The following is a 23,957-nucleotide window of genomic DNA, read 5'->3' as shown; positions in this document are numbered from 1 at the left end:
ATTAAAAGTCTATAGTATCACATATACCAATCATTTAAGCTGTCTTTCCATTTGAGATGAAAAGCTTATGATAAGCTATACTCCTCACCTACTCTGTGACTAAGAGCTGAATTGCGAGATATATACCTACAAGAAGTGGCAATCTGTAGCTATGAAGAGTTCTGTGTAAGTGTGTAAAGTTAAGGGACCTATAAAAGGATTTAACTCCCATCCTTAGCCGCATTAGCACCATGCTCCAACTGAGTTAACTGGTTCAAAGTGTTAGATAAGACAGTGATAACTAAAGAAGTAGGAACAAAGAAAGGTTCTATTTCATCATCTTAAGGTTTCACAGAGATGACGCAGGTTTACTATTCAAATTCCCACCTTCTGAAAAACAACTTCTTAAATAACTCTCAAATCACAGAAATGCAGTAATCTTAAATTATTCTAAAGACTTAAGAAAAGAACCAATGATTAAAATTGATGTTCGCTGTGAGGAATACATAGCTATATAAAATATAGCTACACAAAAAACAGAACTCAGTGAAAGATAACATTTTTAAAGCAAAAAAGTTGCTTGTGATTCACATCAGTAGTGGCTAACTGGATACATGCTAAAATAAAGATTTACATTCAAGTGCTAGTAAGATTTCTGGAAACAAATTCAATTACTAAAAATCTTTACTCAGATGCCTCTCAGAGTTATAAAGATGAGATGATGCACAAACCCTCAACAGTGGTATTTTGAATCTCTATCACTTTTAAGGTAAGATACGCAGCTGTTAAGACATTCCAGAAGTGGGTTCATTGACACTAAGAATGGTATTAAAAAAAAAGACCTCAGACAGTCTGCTGGCATTTCATATCAACCATTGGAGGAGGTAGTAATGTAAAGTGTTGGAATTTAGAACACAAGGTCAGCACTAACTGTAAACAGTTCTAAAGCATTGTATGTAATTCTTTAAAACATAAGTAGTGAAAAAGAATTAGAACTGATACAAAAGCAGAATTTTAAAAAGCAAAAAATAGAAATATTTAGTGAATTTACTCAAATGAAGAAAGCTTAAATGATACAGAACTGAAAATATTAGGATTCCATATACAATAAAAAGTGAATATAAATTAGCCAACTCCATGGACATTTCTAGTTAAGCATTCATAGGAATACATATTCACCTTTTTCTTTTCTATAGTGATAACACATACATACATGACAGAATGATTCTGGCAAAAAGAAAAATCAGAGATACTAAAAATATTCTCAAGTTTTAAAAATGGTATGGAATAGTTTTAACAACAACATTTTACATGAGTGGAAACCCCTGATTTAATTCCATGATCTTATCATGCCAGAAGCATGGTTGGTTTTAATTTTTCTTAAACAGATATTGGTATCATATGCATTGGCTTATTAATAATTAAGGCATTTTGTATACACAGTATCTTAGTGTGGACAAATATTTAGTATTGATTATTTGCTATGACATTTTAAACTTGCAAAGTCTTTTCAAAATAAGAAAATAGCTGCACACATTTAAGTGTTTTCTTATAAAACACAATCTTCACAAAAGTCACGATGATTGGTTTTTGTGATTCCTAGTAATAAGTCCTGTCTTCTTTCTGACATAGTATAAATTATATTCTTATGCAGGACTGCATTAAGACCCAGTGGTTCTTAAACAATGTTACCAAATAACCATATAAATCCCAAATGCAGCAAAGACGAACAATCTTCATAGTGCATTTTCACCTCTTTGAAGTTGAAGCTGCTCCTTTTGGATATTTTTCCACTTCAATGTGAAGTAGATTGCTAGGGTTTCATTAGTGGTTTCGTATGTGGCTTTTTAAAAAAAACAAAAAACAAAAAACGTTTTGATCTCTTCCACAGTTCACAGTTCTCAGGTGAGACTTTCTTTCTTTTTTTTTTTTTTTTTGGAAATCTGGGGACGTTTTGAGTAATCAAATGCTCTTTAGTAGATGAAGTCTCTCAATGCAACTGTAATAAATAAGCATCTACATCCTTAGAAAACAAGACAAAAAACACTTCATTAGCTGGTACAGTAAATACATACATGCACACTCCATTTTCTTCTCCCTTTTTATCACTTAATTTGCTTTAGCTTCCTTATGATCTTCTGAGAGTAAAAAATGTGTCGTACTAAACTTTTTTTTTTTAAAGATTTTTTCTTTATTTATCTGACAGAGATCACAAGTAGGCAGAGAGGCAGGCAGAGAGAGAGGAGGAAGCAGGCTCCCTGCAGCGCAGAGAGCCCGATGTGGGGCTCGATCCCAGGACCCCGGGATCACGACCCGAGCTGAAGGCAGAGGCTTAACCCACTGAGCCACCCAGGTGCCCCTCGTACTAAACTTTTTTAGCTGCGTTTAGCACGGTGTCTAGCAGATGGCACATGCTCAATAAATGTTTGTTAGGTGCTGAGTGAATGTTCTGGTTCCTGTGATCAAACAACTCTGCTTTTATAGCTAAGAAAAATCATTAAATCATTCCCAGCAATTCCTTCAGTGCTATATACACTCTAGCCCAGCCTGAGGACAGCCTTTCTGATTTCTACCCTGGAAAAATTGCAATTGAGGGCTTAACAGTGTAAAAGAGGTTTAATCATAATTTAAGAAACTTCACAGAACTTTTAAAATCACTCAATACCATCTTCAATAATAAATATGGCATCTAGAGTCATAATCAAAATAAAGTTTCTCTTTATAAAATATTATAATTGAAAGCAAATTTCTAAGGAGACAATGTATTTTCAATACTACTAACAAGAATGCATGGTACCTCCAGAACAAGGTGATATATAATACATACTCTATATTCATTTTCTATCAACTTTTACTTCATTTCCCCCTCATTATTGAAAGAACAACTAAAACGACAACAAAAAACTGGGAAATTGATATTTGTTTATAAGATTTTAATCATTAAGAATTCTACAGAGTAAAATTATATAAGTGGTCACATACTTGTTTGATACATCATTTTTGCTTCTTTTCTTGAAGGTATCCAAGGAGAATTTCACAACTAAGTCCACAATACAATACCTCTTACTTAGAATACTGTATATTTTAAACTAAAGAATGCTTGTGTATTTCTTTTTTTTTTTTTTTTTTTTTTTTTTAAAGATTTTTTTATTTATTTATCAGAGAGAGAGGGGGAGAAAGCAAGCACAGGCAGACAGAGTGGCAGGCAGAGGCAGAGGGAGAAGCAGGCTCCCTGCCGAGCAAGGAGCCTGATGTGGGACTCGATCCCAGGACGCTGGGATCATGACCTGAGCCGAAGGCAGCTGCTTAACCAACTGAGCCACCCAGGCGTCCCAAGAATGCTTGTGTATTTCTGATTAATGACCATTTATGATAGCAGTATGCCCAGTAAAAGGGTGTAAATATTTTTAATAGTGATTTTTTCCCTCTGCAATTATATTTAAACTACCAATGTTTTCTGGAGTTTAAATATTAAAATCCAAACTAGCAATATATCTTTTCCTTGAAGAGCTAAGAAAATTAATAAAGAACAATGTCAAATTCATACTGTGATCTGAATATTTACTGTCCCAAAAGCATGACATTAGCAAAAGCCAAGTGAAAAATAATATCCTGAAAGCATTTGTTACATTCCTCACCCCTTGCTTTCCAAGTGTCACTCTTTTTGGATGCCTTCTTAACCTTATCTCTAATTGGAGCTAGTTCATTAAATTCCCTCTAGCACATCACTTCCACAGTTGCATCTGAAACACATTCAATGGCTAATTCCTGTGTTCCTTGCCAAAATCATATTCATATCCAGAGGACCTTAAACATTTGTAAATATGAAACTGATTTTAGGTTTTATTAGAATAGTACTGTATTGGACATTTGAAAGACTTCATGTATAAATGCATAATACTAATATATTATTTCTAATATTCAATTAAGCTTAAATAGATATTTTAAGCATTACTTTTTAAGTTAACTTTTTACCTTGGCTATATTACCAGTATATCCCGGAACCAAAGTAAGATGGTTTTCTTGTTCCCATAATCCACTTAATTGTTGTTTTAAAATCTGAATATTTCTATGAGAAAAGAAAAAAGAATGCAAATATAAGAACATGGACTTTGTAAATAGCACTTAATGAACACAGTTTTAAATTTTCAAGTATTTATCAGGAGAAATTGTATCATTTGAAATGAAGTAACTCTTTAAAATACTACTTGTCAATCACGGAAATTAAAGATTACATATTTGTTAAAGTAGGCAAGAAAACTAGGCATTTGGAGCAGCATTTGGACAACCTGGTCTTGGGTATGAAGTGGGAAATTTTTGAGAGCCTAGAGAGAAAATTTTTAAGACCCTGGGAGATATTTTTTTGAAGCTTCATGATAATCTGATTCATCTGGTAGAATACCCACATATTTTCACATCAAGGCAATATTCAAAGTATGATGATTATAGTATAATTTTTAGAATTATGATCATCCACATTGGATTCTCAGGTTAAGGTTTACGTAGTCAAAAGACCTATAGGATACAGGATGCTTCCATCCCTGTGCCTCAATACTTAACCCCCCAAAAGCCCATCTCTTTTTTTTTTTCCCTTACTCATTATAACAGGTACGAGGGTTAAACCACTGTTGTGCTTTTTCGTCCTAAAACGAAGTATAAGATTCTGCCAGAAAAAGAGATAGAGGGGGTTACTGGACTCTGAAATTAAAATTCCATATGTAATTTTCATATGTGAACACTATTTCAATTTAATATTTCTCTGAAAATGAAGAAAATAAATTTTTATTTAATGATGATCATGGAACAGAATTATAACCTAGCTTAATCAAACCACTTTCCTGAAAAAAATATTTTATTAGACTGAGTTTATTTTTAAAGATATACTCACCCATCATTTATAATTTCTGTTTTGGATGACAGTTCAGACCACCACCTTTTTATGACTGCTTGAAGCCAGTTTAAACCAACTATTATATATCTGAAATGACATTTTGTTATTCAAGTGTTTTTACCCAAAAGCCATTACAAAAAAGACACACTCTGCCCCCACCTCAAAAAGCACATATTCACACTGATTTTTCCCATTTTGGTACTTTAAAAAGCTGTAGTTTATTTAAGTTGTTTATAGATGCTTTTGTAATTACTCTTTAATCAGTTCATCTCCTTTTCTTAATTGGGCTATATGCTCCTAGGAAACAGAAACCATGCATGTCTCGTGACAGGCACTCACAAGCAACAAAATCAAGGACGTTGAAAGAGTAAAATGAATTGAGAGCCACATTAGCACTTACTCTTCAAACTTGCTTTTAAGTAGGGACTTTACTAGAGGCAACAAATCTACACAGCAGCCAAGTGAGATGTATTGTTTTTCTTCCTGTAAACTAAAATAAAAACTAAGTTGTAAAAATAAGAACAAGTCATTGTCCTTCTTTAAACTTACTTTTTTTTCTGAAAATATTTTTACCTATTGGTGAGCACAGGAAGGCAATCCACAACAACTCCAAGGTCTTCTATCCTGTGGGTACAAAACTGCTTAGAGTGCTGATTTCCTTATTTATAACCTTCACACTGCTTTTGAGAAATTTACTCATTCAGCAAATAATCTGAGTCTCTACGATGAGCCAGGTGCTGGGGATGCAGCAGTAAACAAAGAGACAGTACTTGTATTTCAGAGTGTATGTGGGGATCTGGTGTGGAAGAAGGCAGAGACAGATAACAAGTAAAATATACAGAGCAAGTTGATGGTAAGTGGTATGGAAAAAAATAAAACAGGAGAGACAGGGAGTGAAGAAATAAGTATTTTTAAACAAGGTGGTCAGGGAAGGCCTCATTAAGGTAATATTAGAAAACTGGGATGCCTGGTTGGCTCAGGTTAAGCATCTGACTCTAGATTTTGGCTCAGATCATGATTTCAGGAACATGAGATCTAGCCGCGTGTGGGGCTCTGAGCAAAGAACATGCTCAAAGACTCTTTCCCTGCCCCTCTGCCTGCTTGCCACCTCCACTCCCCATGCTCCCCACCTGCCCTCTCTCTCAAGGGGGAGAAAAAGAGATGATGTTTGAGAAGAGACCTGAATATACTGAGGAAAGCCATGCTTAAAATTTTGACTCAAAGGGGATTTTTAAAAGGTTATTTCTCCCAAACTGGTATCTCTTAGTTTTACTTATAAGGATCCTAGAGAAGGTAATAGCTTTGTTCAATATGATGAAAGAGATGGTTTTCTGAATTTTGGCTACTCATAGACTGGTGATAAATGTATTTTAAACTATATTGTTGCAAAACAAACAAACAAACAAACAAACAAACTATATTGTTGCTATTTAAGCTAAATGAAGGAAGTTTAGAATTTTAGCTGGTACACAAAAAAGAAGAGGCACTTCAACATAAAACATGGAAATTACTTAACTGAACAAAAGCATAAAAGGTCACACTTACCTCACCAAATAAGCTACAAGTTCACTTATACTTCTCTTTCTCCAGAATGTTAAAGCTACATTCAATCTCAAATTCCTGCTGAACAAAACCTGTGCCATTGTTTCATGGTCCTGAGAAACCTGAAAGGCAGTAATCTACTTTGTTAAAAAACACACTGAAACATGACATGAAACCATTTTTTTCCAATTAAATTATTCTGATAGACATGTTTTAAAATTATGCAGAGGTGACTCCTTTTACTGACCCCAAAAAAGGAATGTTGCAGCTGAACATAGTAAACAAATGATCTGAATAAATTTTAGGACATGTTTATTTATTTATTTTAAAAAATATTTTATTTATTTATTTGACGGAGAGAAATAGCAAGAGCAGGAACACAAACAGGGTAGTGGGAGAGGGAAAACAGGCTTCCCGATGGGCAGGGAGCCTCATGTAGGGTTCAGTCCCACAACTCTGGGATCATGACCTGAGCTGAAGGCAGACGTTTAAAGACTGAGCCACCCAGGCACCCAGGACTTGTTTACTTTGTTTGTTTGTTTAAAGATTATTTATTTATCTGACAGGGAGAGAGAGACAACAAGAGCAGGAACACAAGCAGGGGGAGTGGGAGAGGGAGAAGCAGGCTTCCCGCTGAGCAGAGAGCCCAATGTGGGACTCTATCCCAAGACCTCGGGATCATGACCTGCGCAGAAGGCAGATGCTTAACCAACGAGCCACCCAGGTCCTTGTTTATTTTTTTATCAGTACTTTTTATTTGTTACCATTTTCTTTTAAAATCTCAATAATTTGTAAAATAAATTATTTGTAACTCACCTACAAACCTAGGATTTAATTTATTTTCTGGATTAAAGGCAAAGGTAAATATATACTGAATAACATGGGAAGGGAACCACAAAAATTCAGTTCTTTGACCAGTATTTAAATTCATTCAGTCATTTTTTAATATAATAAGGTAATATGTTCCTATTCTAAAAAGCTCAAATAGCACAGAACTGTATCAAAGAAAAAGTGAATAATCTCTATCTGCCCAGATAAAATCTAGTAATACTTCTCAGAAGTAATAAAAGTTAACAGACTGGTATGCATCCTTCCAAATTACTCCTAGACAGATAAATTATAGATACAAAATTAAAATATTATAATAGCTGTGTTTTTTAAAACCTTATTTTTCACTTATATATTATAAAGACTTTAATGTCAAAGCATAGATCAACCTCATAATTAAAAAAATAATTATATAGTCTCCAGTTGTTATATACTAAAATTTATTTATATTATTGTGTTTTTTCCCTATTAAAACTATGCATCAGTGAACATCATTATGTATGTAAATATGTACACTTATACATACATTTTGGTAAGATTAATTTTAGCACCAGAACAACTAGATCCATTTTTAAAAATAAGAGACTAAGGTATAATTCACATACCATAAAACTTAACCACTTAAAATGTATAATTTGGTAGTTTTTAGTGTATCTGTGGATTGTACAACCATCACCACAATCAATTTTAAAATCAACATTTTCATCACCCTTAAGAGAAACCCTGAACTCCATTCTCCCTTCTTTCCAGCCCCTGGCAACCATTAATCTACTTTTTGTCTCTATGAATTTACCTAGTCTGGACAGTTCATATAAACTGAATTATCCAATATGTGGCTTTTTTGATGTGGCTTCTTTCATACAGCATAATGTTTTCAAGGTTTATACATAGTGTAGCATATACTGGTATTGTACTCCTTTATAATGCCCAAATAATATTCCACTGTATGAATATATGACATTTTATTTATCCATATATCAGATGAAGGACATTTGGAATGTTTCCACTTTGGGCTATTATGAATGTTATGAACATCTGTTTATAAGTGTTTGTGTGGACATATGTTTTCACTTCTCTTGGGTATATATATACATAGGCATAGAACTGTTGGGTCAAAAGGTTATGAGTATTTGAATTTTGACAAGATAATGTTACCATTTTTAGATTTAGGTTTTTAGAGCAGAAACTGAGTCAGTAAAAAAGGTATGAAATAACAAAAGATAAGGAGCTCCTGGGTGGCACAGTTGGTTAAGCAACCAACTCTTGGTTTTGGCTCAAGTTACGATATCGGGATTGTGAGATCAAGCCCTGTGTTGGGCTACACAGCACAGAGTCTGCTTAAGACTCTCTCTCCCTCTGTTCTTCCCACTGCACGCACATGAGCCCTCTCTCTCAAAATACACAAATCTTAAAAAAAAAAAAATCAATAAACTTATTAATTGCCTTGTTAGGGAAGGTTTGTGCAAGTGCAAAGTAAAATGAGAGCAAGTAAAAAGGGGACCTTGAAAAAAATGACTCACCATGGCACTAATTCAAATGTACAGCTGAGGCTTTTTTTGTTTGTTTTAAAGGTATTTGCACTCAGAATGTTTATTCCCTCAATTCAACTGAAAAACCAACTTAGGTCCCAATCTAGGCCAGATTTCTGGGTTATATAATCATATGTTCTTTTTCTTCGGGGTATGTAGTTTCTTTGATTATTTGATTAGTGTTGGGCCTTGTCACTTCTCTAACTACATTAAAGTAGGAGCACTGCCTGTTTTACATCTACCAATGTAATTCCTCAGAGCATGCAGAATGCATTACAGAGTTGGGAGCCCTCAAAATGTATTTGTGAATGAATAAGCATGACAGTGATTCTCTTTAACACTAAGTCTGGTTACCATCCTATTCTCTAGGGTCCATGTTAATTCACTATTAAATCAAATAGTCCCTGGTTCCTTTTTTTTTTTTTTTAATTTTATTTATTTACTTTAGAGAGAGAGAGCAAGCATACACATACACAAAGGGAAGGGGGGAAGGGAAGAAGGGGGAAGGAGAGGAAACGGGAAGAGAATCCCAAGCGGACTCCACCCTGAGCCTGCAGCCCTACCCACGACTCAATCTTAGAATCCCAAGCGGACTCCACCCTGAGCCTGCAGCCCTACCCACGACTCAATCTTATGACCCTGAGATCGCGACCTGAGTGGAAACAAAAAGTCAGACACTTAAGTGACTGAGCCACCCAGTGCCCCCCTACTTCCCTTCTTCTCACAGATTCTATATGCATTTCCTTCACTTCACCTGGAATTACTTCCTATTACTCCAGGATATTATTTTTACAAGTAAGAACATATTCACTGGCAAATACAACTTTTTTTTTTGCATCATTTTATTATGGTTTTACTTAATAACATTTAAATTTCCATCTTTCTTTCATCTTACTCATAATCATTATCCTAAACGTGATGCTCACTTTCATTCACCTATGCACTATGAACATTTTAATTAAAACCAATTTGCAGTGGGGGGGGGGGTGTGCCTGGGTGGCTCAGTTGTTAAGCATCTGCCTTCAGCTCAGGTCATGATCCCAGGGTCCTGAGATCAAGTGCCACAAGAGGCTCCCTGCTTGGCAGGAAGCCTGCTTCTCCTTCTCCCACTCCCCCTGCTTGAGTTCCCTCTTTCACTGTGTCTCTTTCTGGAAAATAAATAAATAAAATCTTTAAAAAAGTGTATTTTTTTCCCCTGGGGTGCCTGGGCGGCTCAAGTTGATTAAGCTTTAGACTCTTGTTTTCTGCTCAGGTCATGATCTCAGTTCATGACATGGAGCCCTGTGTGGGGCTCGGCACTCAGCCAGGAATCCACCTGAGATTCTCTCTCTTCCTCTCCCTTCGTCCCTCCCTCATTTGTACATGTGCACTCTCTTAATAAATAAATCTTTAAAAAAATATTTTTCTGCTTGTATGCCATAGAAAATGTTTTTCAAGCTGTCATGCCAGATAGAAACAATACTAGGTTCAGCAAATCATAGTAAAAGAAATTAACATTATGTATCCATCAAAAAATTGTAGAAGGATTATTTAATTACATGGAAAAAATCCAAATTTATTAAACATAAAAATCAAGTAATCAAGTAACATGTACAATATGAAGAGAAAAGATATGTCAAAGTTTTAATACTGTTATTTCCAAATGCTGAGATTATGAATAATTTTTTCCTTTGGGTTCATTTTCTACAACATATATAATAAATCTGTAATAATAATTATTATAAACTCATGTTTCTAAACTATTCCTTCAAATGATCATTTTTTAAAAAAATTTTGAGGTTTTATATCATAAAACTCTCCAACTGAAAGTATGTAATACGATTTCTAATAAATTTACAGAATTATACAACCATCATCACAATCCAGTTTTAGAGTATTTCTTTCAAACCTGCCCACCCCCCAAATTCCCTTGAGCCTGTTTGAACAACTAATTTCACCTGAGCTAGAAGAGCAGCAAACCTTAGCAGGTTTGCCTGAACAAAGTTTCCAATGGCAATTCCGAGAGCCAAGAAAATCGTTTGTTCCTGGATAACTGGCTTTGGTGGTCTACTTTTTAGTGCAGTTTTCTTATTTTCCTTTCCTTTAAATTTCTGCTGGCCAACTTGCCATTCTGAATATTTATAGCAGCTTGTCAACCATTTCATTCCATCTCAGATATCACTAACTCATTGAAATGGAGTAACTACTGATTCAAATTTGTTTAATCTAGAAAACTGTCTCAGGGAATTAGAATCACTTAGTCTGAATTCAACAGGAAATGAATGACTCTGCTAGCAGAATATGACAAAAAAGCGAGTAGTATAACAGGATTAAAATTAAGTTCATTTAAATTACTTACCTCAGAAAAAAACCCACTATATTTTGATGATGGGCTTTCTGTCTGTGAAGAACCAGAATCACTGGAGTTAATCAAATATGTTCGACTATCATGGCGTAATTTTTCAGGCAGGTGACCTGCACAAGCCAGTTCATTTTCTTTATTTGCCATGTCACAGCCCCCACTTCTAGGGGACTGTTTTTTTCTGTAACAAGGATTTGGAAAAGGATGATGCACTTTCTTTCTGCGATAGATCACCTTACGTAGTTTATCTGGGCTTTTCACAGCTTGTCCAACTGTTCTGTAAGAAGAATTGATTTGCTTAAATGAAAAAGAACTACATGAAAACCTTTACAACTTTTTAAGCAGAAAGATTTAATAGGCCACATTTTGTGATCACAATCCATTAAAATTAGAAGTAAATTAAATTTTAAAAATGTTAACTCTTAGATCATAGAGGAAAATAAAAAGGAAAAAATTACAAATCATCTGGATACTTTGTACTAAACTAAACCAAGAAGCATAATAACTAGGTTTTTTAAAAAATGAAATATATTTGAATTGTGCAAATATGAGTATACATATATGTTTTAGAGATTTTTTTGTTTTTTCATTTGAAAGAGAAAAAGAGAGGGAGCAAGAGCATGAGTAGAGGGAAGGCTTGAGGGAGAGGAAGAAGCAGATTCACCACTAAGCAGGGTGCCTGCTGCAGGCTTGATCCCAGGACCCCAGGATCATGCCTGAGCCCAAGGCAAATGCTTGACTGAGCCACCCAGGTGTCCCAAGAATACTTATTTTGATTAAACTTAAGTATATTTAATTTGTTTACAGAAGATAAAACACAACAGAGCAAACCTCACAGTTTCATATGGTGATTCTCAAATGTTTTGGCCTCAGGATACCTTGTAACTCTTAAAAATTGAGGTTTCAAAAGAATATTTTTATGTGGGCAATATCTACTGATATTTACTGTATCACTCAAGAAACTTACTGATTCTTTTAAGAAATAATAACCTTATTACATAATAACATAGAATATTTTGCCAAAAAAACCCTGTTTTCCAAAATAAAATATAGTAAGAAGAATGGCACCGTTTTTTACATTTGTACAAAATCTCTAATATTTAATTAAGACAGCTTGATTCTCATATCTGCTTCTGCATTCAATCCACTAACAAATATCATGTAGCCCCTGGAAAACTCTATTTGTAAGAGTGCAAATGAGGAAAGTGAATTAATGTTATTGTTATGAATATTGTCTTGACCTCCTAACTACCTGAAAGGGAACCCCACTGTCTCCGATCCATTTTAAGAACAAGTAGTTTAGTAGAAAGTGCTTTTAGAGTTTAAAAGATCTGGGATTGAATGCCATTTTTACCACTATCTAGCTGTATGACCCTGAACAAATCACAAATCTTTAGTTTTTCTCATCAACTATTAGGGACAATGATACCTTTCTACTAGGATTGTTGTAAGGATTAGAGAAATACTGATGTGTTTTCCACTGTGACTGGCACAATGGAATTATTTGACAATAAGTTACTTATAATAAAAGAGAAGACTTATTTTTTCCCACTCTTTTTCATTCTTACCTAACTTTCAATACTTCTGCTTCCCACAAACTTTAAAGAAGCCTTACCTAGAGAGGGTTGGGAGAAGGGGGGTGGGGTTATGGACATTGGGGAGGGTATGTGCTTTGGTGAGTGCTGTGAAGTGTGTAAACCTGGCGATTCACAGACCTGTACCCCTGGGGATAAAAATATGTTTATAAAAAATTAAAAATTAAAAAAAAAAAAAAGAAGTCTTACCTATTTATGTAAGTAGCCAACTGTTTTGGAGATTTCTTAACCTGAAAAATAAAACTAGATAGTTAACAGCATATTTAGGTTCTTCTGTGAAGCTATGTAAATTCTGTGACTGATATCAACAAATCTGAAATTCCATAGTTAAATTTTTCAGATTAAAGCAGCAGTTTCGGTCTGTAAACACCACTGTGCATAGGTATATTTGACAAACCAACATAACCATCTTCCTATTTTCCATGCCACTAGTCATATATTTTACTTACATGGTACTTAATAAGTGTTTTGACTTTTAATATCGTTTAAAAGAAATATCAGCATGAATGAGCCTTGCAAAGGTGAACAAAAGCACCTCTGAGAGTCCTCTTCAGAATTAAACTACAATATTCAAATGGTATCATATTAAAACAGCATACTGTCCATAAAGTCTTTAGAGTTTTTGGAATATAAAGTTTTCAATATTTCATTAATTCTACTTAATTCTGGGAGATTAAGCAAATTATCATCTTCCTACTATTTAAATAATTCAACCAAAACTATCTACAGACTTAACAGTTTAAACTATCTATGATATACTGAATGACCAATGTCTCCTCAAAATTCACACTGAAATCCTAATGCCCAAAATGAATGATATTAGGAGGGGATTAGGTCATGAGGATGATGCCCTCATAAATGAGCCCCCAGGGAGCTCTTTGCCCCTTCTACCATGTGAGGACACAGCATACAAGACAGCCAACTATAAGCCAGGAAAGAGGCTCTAACCAGATAACCAAACTGGTTAGAGCTTTTATCTTGTACTTCTGCCCAGCCTCCAGAACTGTGAGAAACAAATTTCTTTTGTTTGTAAGTCACCCAGTCTATCGTATTCTGCTGTAGCATGAAAAGATTAAGATACTGTCTTATCCATTACCTAGAAGCCATGCACTTACCTCCTTCATGTTCTTATTAGTAAAATTAGAGATCCTTTTTCTAGGAAGATCAGTGGAATGATCCTCAATATTATTACAAAAGCCTCGTTTTTTAACATTGTGGGCTTCAGATGCCATAATCTCTTAAATACCTAAACAGCAAAACAAAAATAAGAAATGGAAAGTACAAAATGCAAAAGAGCCTGATCATTAACAGACAAAAATACAACACTATGTAAAAGAGGTTTATGAGTAAAGCAGAGAACATAGTTTTAATTTATACATGTTTTAAAACCTTAAACAGAGGAAACACAAGGCCGGGCATTGCAGAAAATTAGGCTCCTGTTCGCATTCCTTATTTGCAATCAGTTAAAAATAATATGAGGTATTTTTTGCCAATGCAACATGTCAATCTCCCCATTATCTATGTCACTGGCCATATATTAAATTTAAATTTAGAGGTTATGAAGTCAGGTATAAATAGTATATATCAATGACACCCAAATGTATAGAAGCCTAGTTTTAGAATCAAATCACTGATTCAAATACAACTATAGCAGGGTGCCTGGGTGGCTCAGTGGGTTAAAGCCTCTGCCTTCAGCTCCAGTCAGGCTATCTGCTTGGCAGGGAGCCTGTTTCCCCCCTCTCTCTCTGCCTGCCTCTCTGCCTACTTGTGATCTCTGTCTGTAAAATAAATAAATAAAATCTTAAAAAAATACAACTATAAGCAGCAGGTGAACAAAAATCAAACTAAATATATCTGACTAGTTTTATGCCTGATCCTTAAATTTTTCTTTCATTCTTGCAGTAAGGTCTCCAAAGCTTTCCTCTACCTTTGAAAAAACAATTCACCATTTCCCATTCGTTCAATTATCTCAAAGAAGGGAAAATAGATACTATTACTTCCTTTATATAACAATAAATTAGTGATTCCCCCACTTGGATTCAAGTTTCACACAGGAAATTTATTTCAGGACATGACCTGAACACAAGTTCCTCCCTCATTCCTTTTTAAAATGTTTACTGAGCATTCACTATATGCCAAGCCCCAGAATAATGAAGATGACAGACCAGAGATGCTCTTCCAAAGAATCGCTTGGGAAGCTTTTAGAAAATATATCCTCTGGCCCCTAACTTATACCTCAGCAGGGCTCTGGAGTGAAGCCCAAAGCAATTATATTTTTAAAAAGCTCCACAGCATTTCTGATGTACACTCTTAGAAGAAAATCTGCCTTAGAGAATTTTCCAAAAATACGCCCAAACATGAAAATTTGCAAATAATTTCAGGGTATTCTGAGATTTCCTGCCATTAATCCATGGGCATCCCTTCCAGCTGCACCCCCAGATTAAAAAACCTTTAGGATGAGACTTTTTAAGAAATAAATAATTGCAGTAATACAATAAACACTCCAATAGAGGGGCAGTCATGTGAATCAGCAAAGCTTCACTGAGCAGAGACTTAAAGGACAAATAGCACATTGACAAAATAGCATGTGCAGAACTGAAAGGCATGAAGCAACATGGCTTGTTTGGCAATCTCTTAAGAAGATGCATGTGACTGGAGCTTAGGCTGGAGGTGGACTGTAGCAGAATAAAAAGTGAAGCTGGAAAGACAGAAGCTGGGATCATAAAAGATCTTTTGCACAAGGTAAGCTTTTCTTTCTTAAAGAAAGGGGGACTTTTAATTAAAGATAATGGTCTAAACTTAAGCAGTTACTTCTACGCTTCCCTGAAACCTCATCACCATGACAGTAAAGGGTTTTTAAAGGCATAAAACCTATAAGGACAAAGAAGAAAAGATGAGTTGATGGCAGTAACGTTTTGGAAACTGCAAAGTAAAAGTGATAAATGATATTAGATCTGAGAAAAAGCCAAGTCCTAAATCAGCAATGAGGAAAGGTAAAAGCAGACTCCCCAAAGGTTCAGGACTTGGCAATATTGAAGACCTCAAGAAGTGGGGGGGAAATGTGGGCTTAAGAAGAAGGAGAATGGGGATGCCTGGGTGGCTCAGTTGGTTAAGCAGCTGCCTTCGGCTCAGGTCATGATCCCAGTGTCCTGGGATCAAGTCCCACATCAGGCTCCTTGCTCGGCAGGGAGCCTGCTTCTCCCTCTGTCTCTGCCTGCCGTTCTACCTGCCTGTGCTCGCTCTCTCTCCCTCTCCCTCTCTGACAAATAAATAAGATCTTTAAAAAAAAAAGAAGAAGAAGAAGAAGGAGAATGACTGAATATCCATTTAAGACAAAATTAGCTCCAATTTCACTTTCCCCATTCCAATAAATGTTGTATGGAAAATTTAAAACAAGAGTCCTTGAGATAGGAAACACCAGGCACAAATGAAGAAGAATACTGTCTAAAAGGGCATCAAGTGAAAGTTTACATACTACATGTTGAGATCTAAGCTTCTTTCTACCATTTGTCTCATGAAAGCTTGCAGCTAGCCTTATACACTCCAGGAAGAGAACAGAAGATCCTTTGGGAATTCTGATCAGTCCCAGAAGAAAATACACATACATACACACACATCTAAAAATACTGACATCAGTGATGGTTCAAGTCTCCCAAAGAACTGTTTTCCACCTTGATTATGGTGGTAGTTACCTGTCAAAACTAATGTAACTATGCACCAAAAAGAGTGAATTTTTATCATATGTAAATTATATCTCAATAAACCTGACTTTGAGAAATCCTTCAGAGATAAGAGCAAATTGTATATGTGAAACACAAATGAGACAAAAAACAAAGATTTAGAAATTAAAAACGGGATATAATAAGAAAGAAAAAAAAAAAAAAATCAATAGAAAGCTGGTAGAGAAACTTGAGGATATCTCCTGAAATATAAGGGGGGGGGGAGGTAAGATTGGCTTAGAGGAACCAATATCCAAATAAATGGAATTTCAGTACAGGGAAAATAAGGAAAAAATCAAAATAAATAACTGAAAACTGTACAGGACTGAAGGACATGAATTTCCACATTGAAAGAGCACAATGAGGGGGCACCTCAGTGGCTCAGTCTGTCAAGCACCTGCATTTGGCTCAGGTCATGATCCCAGAGTTCTGGGATCAAGTCCTACATCAGGCTCCTTGCTCATGGGAACCTGCTTCTCCCTCTCCTCCCCACTCATTTTCTCTCTCTCTCACAAATAAATAAACAAAACCTTAAAAAAAAATAAAATTGAGAAGAGTACAATTAGGGTCAGCATTGTAGATGAAAATAGACCTACAACACACATAACTCAAATTTCAGAGCACCAAAGAATCTGAAAACATATGAAACAAACAATATCCCTTCCCAATGACTGATGGAACAGAGAAATTCAACAAGGCTATGAGACAATACCATCAATCAATAGGATAAAATCAACATTAATAGAAAACTCCAACCAACAACAGCAGAACATGGATATACCATGATAGTGATGAAAGTTAAAACAACAATGGCATACTATTCACAACCACTAGAATGGCTATAATAAAAATGACATACAGTAACAAATGCTGAGAAGGATGTGGAGAATCTGGAATCCTCACACATTACCATATAAATATAAAATGACATAATGACTCTGGAAAACATTTGGCAGTTTCTTGAAATGTTAAATACTGATTTAACTGACTCAGCAATTCCATCCCTACATATTTATTCATAAGAAATGAAAGTTTATGTTACACAAAGACTGGTATGCAAATGTTGATAAAATAAATTATTCAGAATAGTCAAAAAGTAGAAACAACCCAAATGTGTATCAGTTGGTGAATGGAAAAACAAAAGGTGATATGTCTGGTGGGAATACTACTCAACAACAAAAATTGAACAAAATATTAATACATGTAACAATATGTACAAACATCATACCAAGTGAAAGAAGCCAAACACAAAAGACAAGAGATTATGTTATTTCATTTATATGAAATGTCCATAAAAGTAAACAGCATAGAGGGGCGCCTGGGTGGCTTAGTCAGTTAAGCATGACTTCAGCGTGGGTCATGATCTCAGGGTCCTGGGATGGAGCCCCAAGTCAGGCTCTCCACTCAGGGAGTCTGCTTGTCTCTCTCCCTCTGCCCCTCCCCCTGCTTGTGTTCTCTCTCTCAAGTAAATAAATAAAATCTTTAAAAAAAAGTAAAGAGCATAGAGAGAGAAAGTAGATTAATAGTTGACTATGGCTGAGGTGGGAGTGAGAATAATTGCAAATGGATACAAGGCTTCTCTGGGGGTGATGTGGTGATGGAATGTTCTAAAATTAGATTATGGTTGATGACTGTACAATTCTGTGTATTTTTAAAATCAGTAAACTGTACATTTAGAACAGGTGAATTTTATGGTATGTACATTACAATTCAATAAGGCTTTTAAAAAGTAAATTATCAAAATATAATTGGTAAAGTGTCATTACAAAGGATTTTACACTACAAATTCCATTTTGCTTTATATCTTATACATTTGGTAGCATTTTTCTTGGGCAATAAGATTATCCCCATCCAGAGCATCTGACAGTGCTACTAAAATAGTTTAAAGTAACTGCTGGGGCTCCAAGGTGTTTCCACAGTGCTGCCTGAAAAGATACAAAAAGACTGAGTATTTGAAGACAATGACTAGAAAGGATAGAAATTAGAAAGGATAATCTTTTAATGCAAAAATTAAAAAGAAAAGCCTAAAGAGAATAAAAAACAAGGGCTGAACTGTTCTGAACATTGACTATAACACGTATTTTCTTAAATAAAGATAAGACCAAAAAAAAAAAAAAAAGATAAGACAGTGATTGCTATGGATATTTTCTTGAGAAGGCAGGAAAAAACTGGCACGTAGAAGGAGTTGGAGGGTTGAATTCCCCTTATATATAGCTATCTCTTATCAGAAAGATGAAAAGGGATCTATTCATATAATCTACAATGGCTGCCAAATGAAAAGATTAAACAGCTCTAAATGTTCACATACTCCCTACCTACTCACAATGATGAGAAAAACTCATCATACAGGTATGAAACATGTCCAGACTTCTTTCTCTAATAACTTGCTACAGTTTAAGATCAAATTAATTTAAGCTTTCTTTTTATACTATACTAAAGCACATCAATTATTTACATTGCATTTAACTTTGCAATTTCACTAGGCAATTTCATTCTTCTTCTTACAAAGCAAAGCATGGTTGGGTGCCTGGGTGGCTAGTGGGTAAAAGCCTCTGCCTTCAGCTCAGCTCATGATCCCAGGGTCCTGGATGAGTCCCACATTGGGCTCTCTGCTCAGCAGGGAGCCTGCTTGCCTTCCTCTCTCTCTGTCTCTCTGCCTGCCTCTCTGCCTACTTGTGATCTCTGTCTGTCAAATAAATAAATAAAATGTTTAAAAAAAAAGAGCAAAGCATGCTTGTGTACAAAGAATTATAATAATTAATATTCCTGGTATCAAGTATTCTTCAATTACTATCACAGACTTTCACAAAGGGCTTGAATGATATTCCCCAAGAGTCTTGAGGTTGAAAACTAAACATAAACATTATTATATAGTAATAAAATACATAAAAATAAGAACTAAAGAGGCTTTAGAATTTAAAGCTTTAGGCTCTTTTTTTTTTAAGCCCAGGAGATGTAGTAACTTGCCCAAAGACACTAGGCTTAGTAGTGGCAGAGTGTAGGGCACAGAATCCATGCTATTCTACCACAACTTTGTTTTCATTAATCAAATGCAACTCATGCCTAGCCACAATACAGTCAACCTTCAACCCAGAATAGTTAAATTAAGATGAGAGTACTCATTCTTCTTAGATGACAGGAGAGAGACAAATGAACATAAATTATAAAGGAGTCCTACCTCCTATCCTTCCCTTATCCTGTAAGGGTAACCTTTTCTTCTCTCTTCTAAGTCCCACTAATGGATTTTTAAGGCTTAAAGACAAATCACAGGTTTCCCCCATAATGCAGCTGTGACACAAAAAAAATGAATGGAAAGGATGAACATGGCCTTTTTTCTTCAAGAATTTCAATGAGGGGGAGAGGAACAGAAGGTAAAGATGAGATTTTTCTGGTAGAATCTTTAGAGCCTGTGGATATGGATTCCCTCCCTCTATATTCAGCTACCAGACACAGAACTGCTTCGGTATCTGCAGCACTTATTTAAACGTTTAACAGTGAAATTTGGATCAGGTTAAAAAACAAGGTGATAAAAAAGGGAACTGAGGGGGTGCCTGGGTAGCTTAGTGGGTTAAAGCCTCTGCATTTGGCTCAGGTCATGATCTCAGGGTCCTGGGGTCGAGCCCCACATCGGGCTCTCTGCTCGGCAGGGAGACTGTTTCCTCCCCCTCTCTCTGTCTGCCTCTCTGCCTATTTGTGATCTCTGTCAAATAAATAAATAAATAAATAAAATCTTTAAAAAAAAAAAAAGAGCTGTATCAAAACATCAACATAAGTTATTTATTGCTAGTGAAATTACAGGTAATTTTTCCCTTCATTTATAGGTTTCTCTATTTTCTACAATGAACATGAATTATTTTCATAATCTGAATAAATACTTTAACTTTTTTTAAAAAATACTTTAACTTAATGAGGCCACTGTCTTATAAAATAGTTTAATTATATAACTCCCTTATAGTAAAAAAGTGAAAAAGGTGTAAATGCCAACACATAAAGGTAACATTTCATAGGAAGGCTCTATTTTACCTTTTCCAAAATTAGGACAGCTCTATCTAATTTTCTCAGTTGTTGCCTTCTCACCTCTTTTAGAACTTAGCTCCCCGCCCCACCCCACTTCTATATCTTCAATTTCTCCCTTTGAACTGATTCCTCCCCTTCTGCTTTCAAACATGCTCAGGTTTCCTCTATCAACTCCTATACTCTTTCTCTACTTTTTTTTCCTGCCAAACTTCTACAATGAGTGCTTTTTAGTTTCCATTTTCTCTTTAACCCTTTACAACCTTGATTTTATTTTGTCCTCTCATCTGGAAAAAAAAAATCCATCTTCAAGGTCACTTGCTGCTGTAAGGGAACCTTTTATAACACCGATGATGCTCATATCAAGGTCAGCTAAGCCAACTCTAAAGACTTTGCTCATTCTTAATCACCATTTAGCTTTTTCACCATTTCACTGCACCCCAACACACACACACACACACACACTTGCATGCGCACGCAGAGTATCTATTCATAGAACACAGCACTACGGTATCTTGAGTCTCCTTGCTCCCTTACTCCCTTTTGGTTCCTTTTCTTTCAACAACTCTTATCTCTACACCAAAATCAGAAAAACATGTTTTCAAGGCTTCAGCTATTTCTCTAGACCCAGTCTCTCCTCCAACTTCTATTTGGCCTCCTGACCTGGCATTGGTAGTCCAAGTCAACACATCTAAAACAAACTTCTTCAATCTCTTCCAATGTCAAACCATCTAACTGCCCTTCCTAGCTACCACATTTTAAATTGCTGGTATCAAACTTCTCTCAACTAAAAACCTAGGAGTTGTTTGACTTCTCTCTTCCTTCCAACCAATCACTAAGTCTTCTTGAATCTTTCTTCAAAATATTTCATGGGGGGTGCCTGGGTGGCTCAGTGGGCTAAAGGCTCTGCCTTTAGCTCGGGTCATGATCTGAGGGTCCTGGGATCGAGCCCCACATCGGGTTCTCTGCTCAGTGGGGAGCCTGCTTCCTCCTCGCTCTCTCTGCCTGCATCCTTGCCTACCTGTGATCTCCGTCTGTCAAATAAATAAATTTAAAAAAATATTTCCTGGATCCATTCTGACCTTTTTTTTTCCTTCACTGAATTATGCTAGGTCAACAGGATAAACCAGGTTTGTCCCAAGCAAACTGGGATGTATGGTCACCTCACCTTGGTTAAAAGATTTATTTTCCAAGACTGATTTTTCAATATTTTTTCTATAAAAATTACCAACTACTCACCAATAAAAAGGAAGGAGTTACTAATACACATGACAACATGAATGTCTCAATCTTCTTATGCTAAATGAGAAGTGAGATTCCTAATGCTATATACTATATAACTTCACTTTTATGACACTCTAGAAAAGGCAAAACTGTAGGGAAAGAAAAACAGCAGTGGTTGCCAGAGTCTTGAGGATGGAGGGACATGTTCTATTTCTTGATTGTGTTAGTGACTATACACATACAACTCTTCAGCAGGAGGCCTGCTTCTCCCTCTCCCATTCCCCCTGCTTGTATTCCCTCCCTCGCTGTGTCTCTGTCAAATAAATAAATAAAATCTTTAAGAAAAAAAAAAAACAAACAAACCTCATGTCCGTGAAGACGACGCAATAACCTGACTTTAAAAAACTGGGGTGTAAAACACACATCATTCATGGCTTTTCATTAGGCTCCTTGGATACTCAACACTCATTTGACAAAGTAAAAAATACGGTTCCATTGGGCCCACATCCATTCTTCTCCAGGAATTGGCCCAGATTTCAGTGCCGGAGGTTCCAGAAACATTCCTCAAAGCATCTGAAATATATCTATCTGCTCTGAGTTGTGATTACCAAGGCCTGCCCTTCTGGTTCTATGTTCTACTCATCTACGTAGGCTGTCTGGCCCTGAAGACAGAAGATGCCCTCAGTGCCCTCTGTGTGCAATGATGGGGGGTGAGTGCTCTCACTTGGAAGCTAGTGGGAGTTAAAAGTTTAACCTGCAAAGGCTTCCAGGCTCCTCCTGCTTCTCCCAAGCTCTCTGGGAAAGCTTTTTGCTCACTATGTAGTAGGTATCAAACCTCACAACCTGGGTGAAAAATTAATGACTCATCCAACCTTAAAGTTTAGTGTAGCTAAAAGATTAGGTCAAATTGTCCCATGTTCAAATCCCCAGCTTTCCAGCTTAACTAGCTATGTGACCTTGGAAACAGCTGAGCCTCATTTCCTCAGCTGTAAAAGTGAAAATGTCTGTGTATTTACCCTGCCTTCTAAAGTAAAAGAAAACCTGCAGACAATAAAACACATTTTTTTGGTTTTGGTTTTGTCTTTTTAATAAAGGGAAAATGGAGGACAAAGGGAATGGAGGTAAATAAGTTAATTACCTAGCTGTCAAAACTGAACAGAATACTTTAACTGATTAAAGAGATTTCAAAGCAGTAGGCAAACTTCAGGGAGGGACAGCACTAACACTGGAAGTTCACAGAAGGATCAAGAGTGTCAAAGATTTCTTTTTAAGATTTTATTTGTCAGAGAGAAAGAGAAAGATGGAGAAAGAGAGTACAGAGGGAGTGGCAAGCAGAGGAAGAAGCAGGCTCTCCACTAAACAAGGAGCCTGATGTGGGGCTCAATCCAAGGACCTTGGGATCACGACCTAGGCCGAAAGCAGGCCCCTTAATCGACTGAGACCCCCAAGCATCCCAGAAGATGGCAAAGATTTAAAAAGTGAACCACATTAAGACTTTCAAAAAAGAAACAGAGAAAAGGGTAAAGACTCATTGTAACCACTCTTAAACAGAAAAAGCATACTTTATAACAATAAGTCTCATTTGTTTTGCTATTAATACTTCCTGCCCTTCCTGATGTTTCATATTTTTTTGGGAAACAGAATGTTTCTTCTTTTATGAAACAGAAGTGTCCCTTTCAATTCCATCACAGCCTATCAGACCATGACTGAGTTAAAATCTTCCTCTCTCAATCATTTCTTGATTCCTATCTTCAATGATCTCTTCCTTCACCTTTTTATGGTACATAGTAAATTAACGTCACATAGTTTAGGACTCTAACAACAAATAACTGAGGGCCTACATGAAGACATGACTGAGCACTGACTGATCCAGGTGTGTCTCCTCTTGCCAATTAGACTTCAAAACTACTCATGAGCAGGAGCTGTATCTCACACCTTCAGATACACAGTCTAAAAGGTAATTAAATAATTCTTTTTTTTTTTAAGATTTTATTTATTTATTTGACAGAGAGAGATTACAAGTAGGCAGAGAGGCAGGCAGAGAGAGAGAGGAGGAAGCAGGCTCCCTGCTGAGCAGAGAGCCCGATGCGGGACTCGATCCCAGGACCCTGAGATCATGACCTGAGCCGAAGGCAGCGGCTTAACCCACTGAGCCACCCAGGTGCCCGGTAATTAAATAATTCTTAATTTAAATATATACAAAGACACAAAAATATATCCTTATAGAGTGTATTTCCTCTAGTAAGCAACTGAACATCATCACGAAGTACTAGCATTTTAAAGTTCATTTTTTAA

General features: G+C 36.0%; 1 protein-coding gene across 1 annotated transcript in view; it reads right to left on the bottom strand.

Moving 5' to 3' along the window:
• Positions 1 to 289: 289 nt before the first annotated feature.
• Positions 290 to 23,957, bottom strand: part of KATNBL1 (katanin regulatory subunit B1 like 1) — a 37,513-nt gene continuing 13,845 nt past the window's right edge. Inside the window, exons 2-10 of the mRNA XM_059372450.1 lie at positions 13,821 to 13,951; positions 12,895 to 12,935; positions 11,108 to 11,387; positions 6,416 to 6,534; positions 5,444 to 5,494; positions 5,271 to 5,360; positions 4,868 to 4,957; positions 3,955 to 4,048; positions 290 to 2,002 (exon numbers count right to left, since the gene is read on the bottom strand). Of these exons, the coding sequence (XP_059228433.1) occupies positions 1,970 to 2,002; positions 3,955 to 4,048; positions 4,868 to 4,957; positions 5,271 to 5,360; positions 5,444 to 5,494; positions 6,416 to 6,534; positions 11,108 to 11,387; positions 12,895 to 12,935; positions 13,821 to 13,937 (915 nt within the window). The 5' untranslated portion in view covers positions 13,938 to 13,951 and the 3' untranslated portion in view covers positions 290 to 1,969. The remainder of the gene's footprint in view (positions 2,003 to 3,954; positions 4,049 to 4,867; positions 4,958 to 5,270; positions 5,361 to 5,443; positions 5,495 to 6,415; positions 6,535 to 11,107; positions 11,388 to 12,894; positions 12,936 to 13,820; positions 13,952 to 23,957) is intronic.

The sequence above is a fragment of the Mustela nigripes genome, chromosome 13 (genome assembly GCF_022355385.1).
Source record: "Mustela nigripes isolate SB6536 chromosome 13, MUSNIG.SB6536, whole genome shotgun sequence".
In the NCBI taxonomy this organism is placed as follows: domain Eukaryota; kingdom Metazoa; phylum Chordata; class Mammalia; order Carnivora; family Mustelidae; genus Mustela; species Mustela nigripes.
The sequence above is the reverse complement of the archived record's forward strand: the minus strand, read 5'-3'. Positions and strand labels throughout refer to the sequence as shown.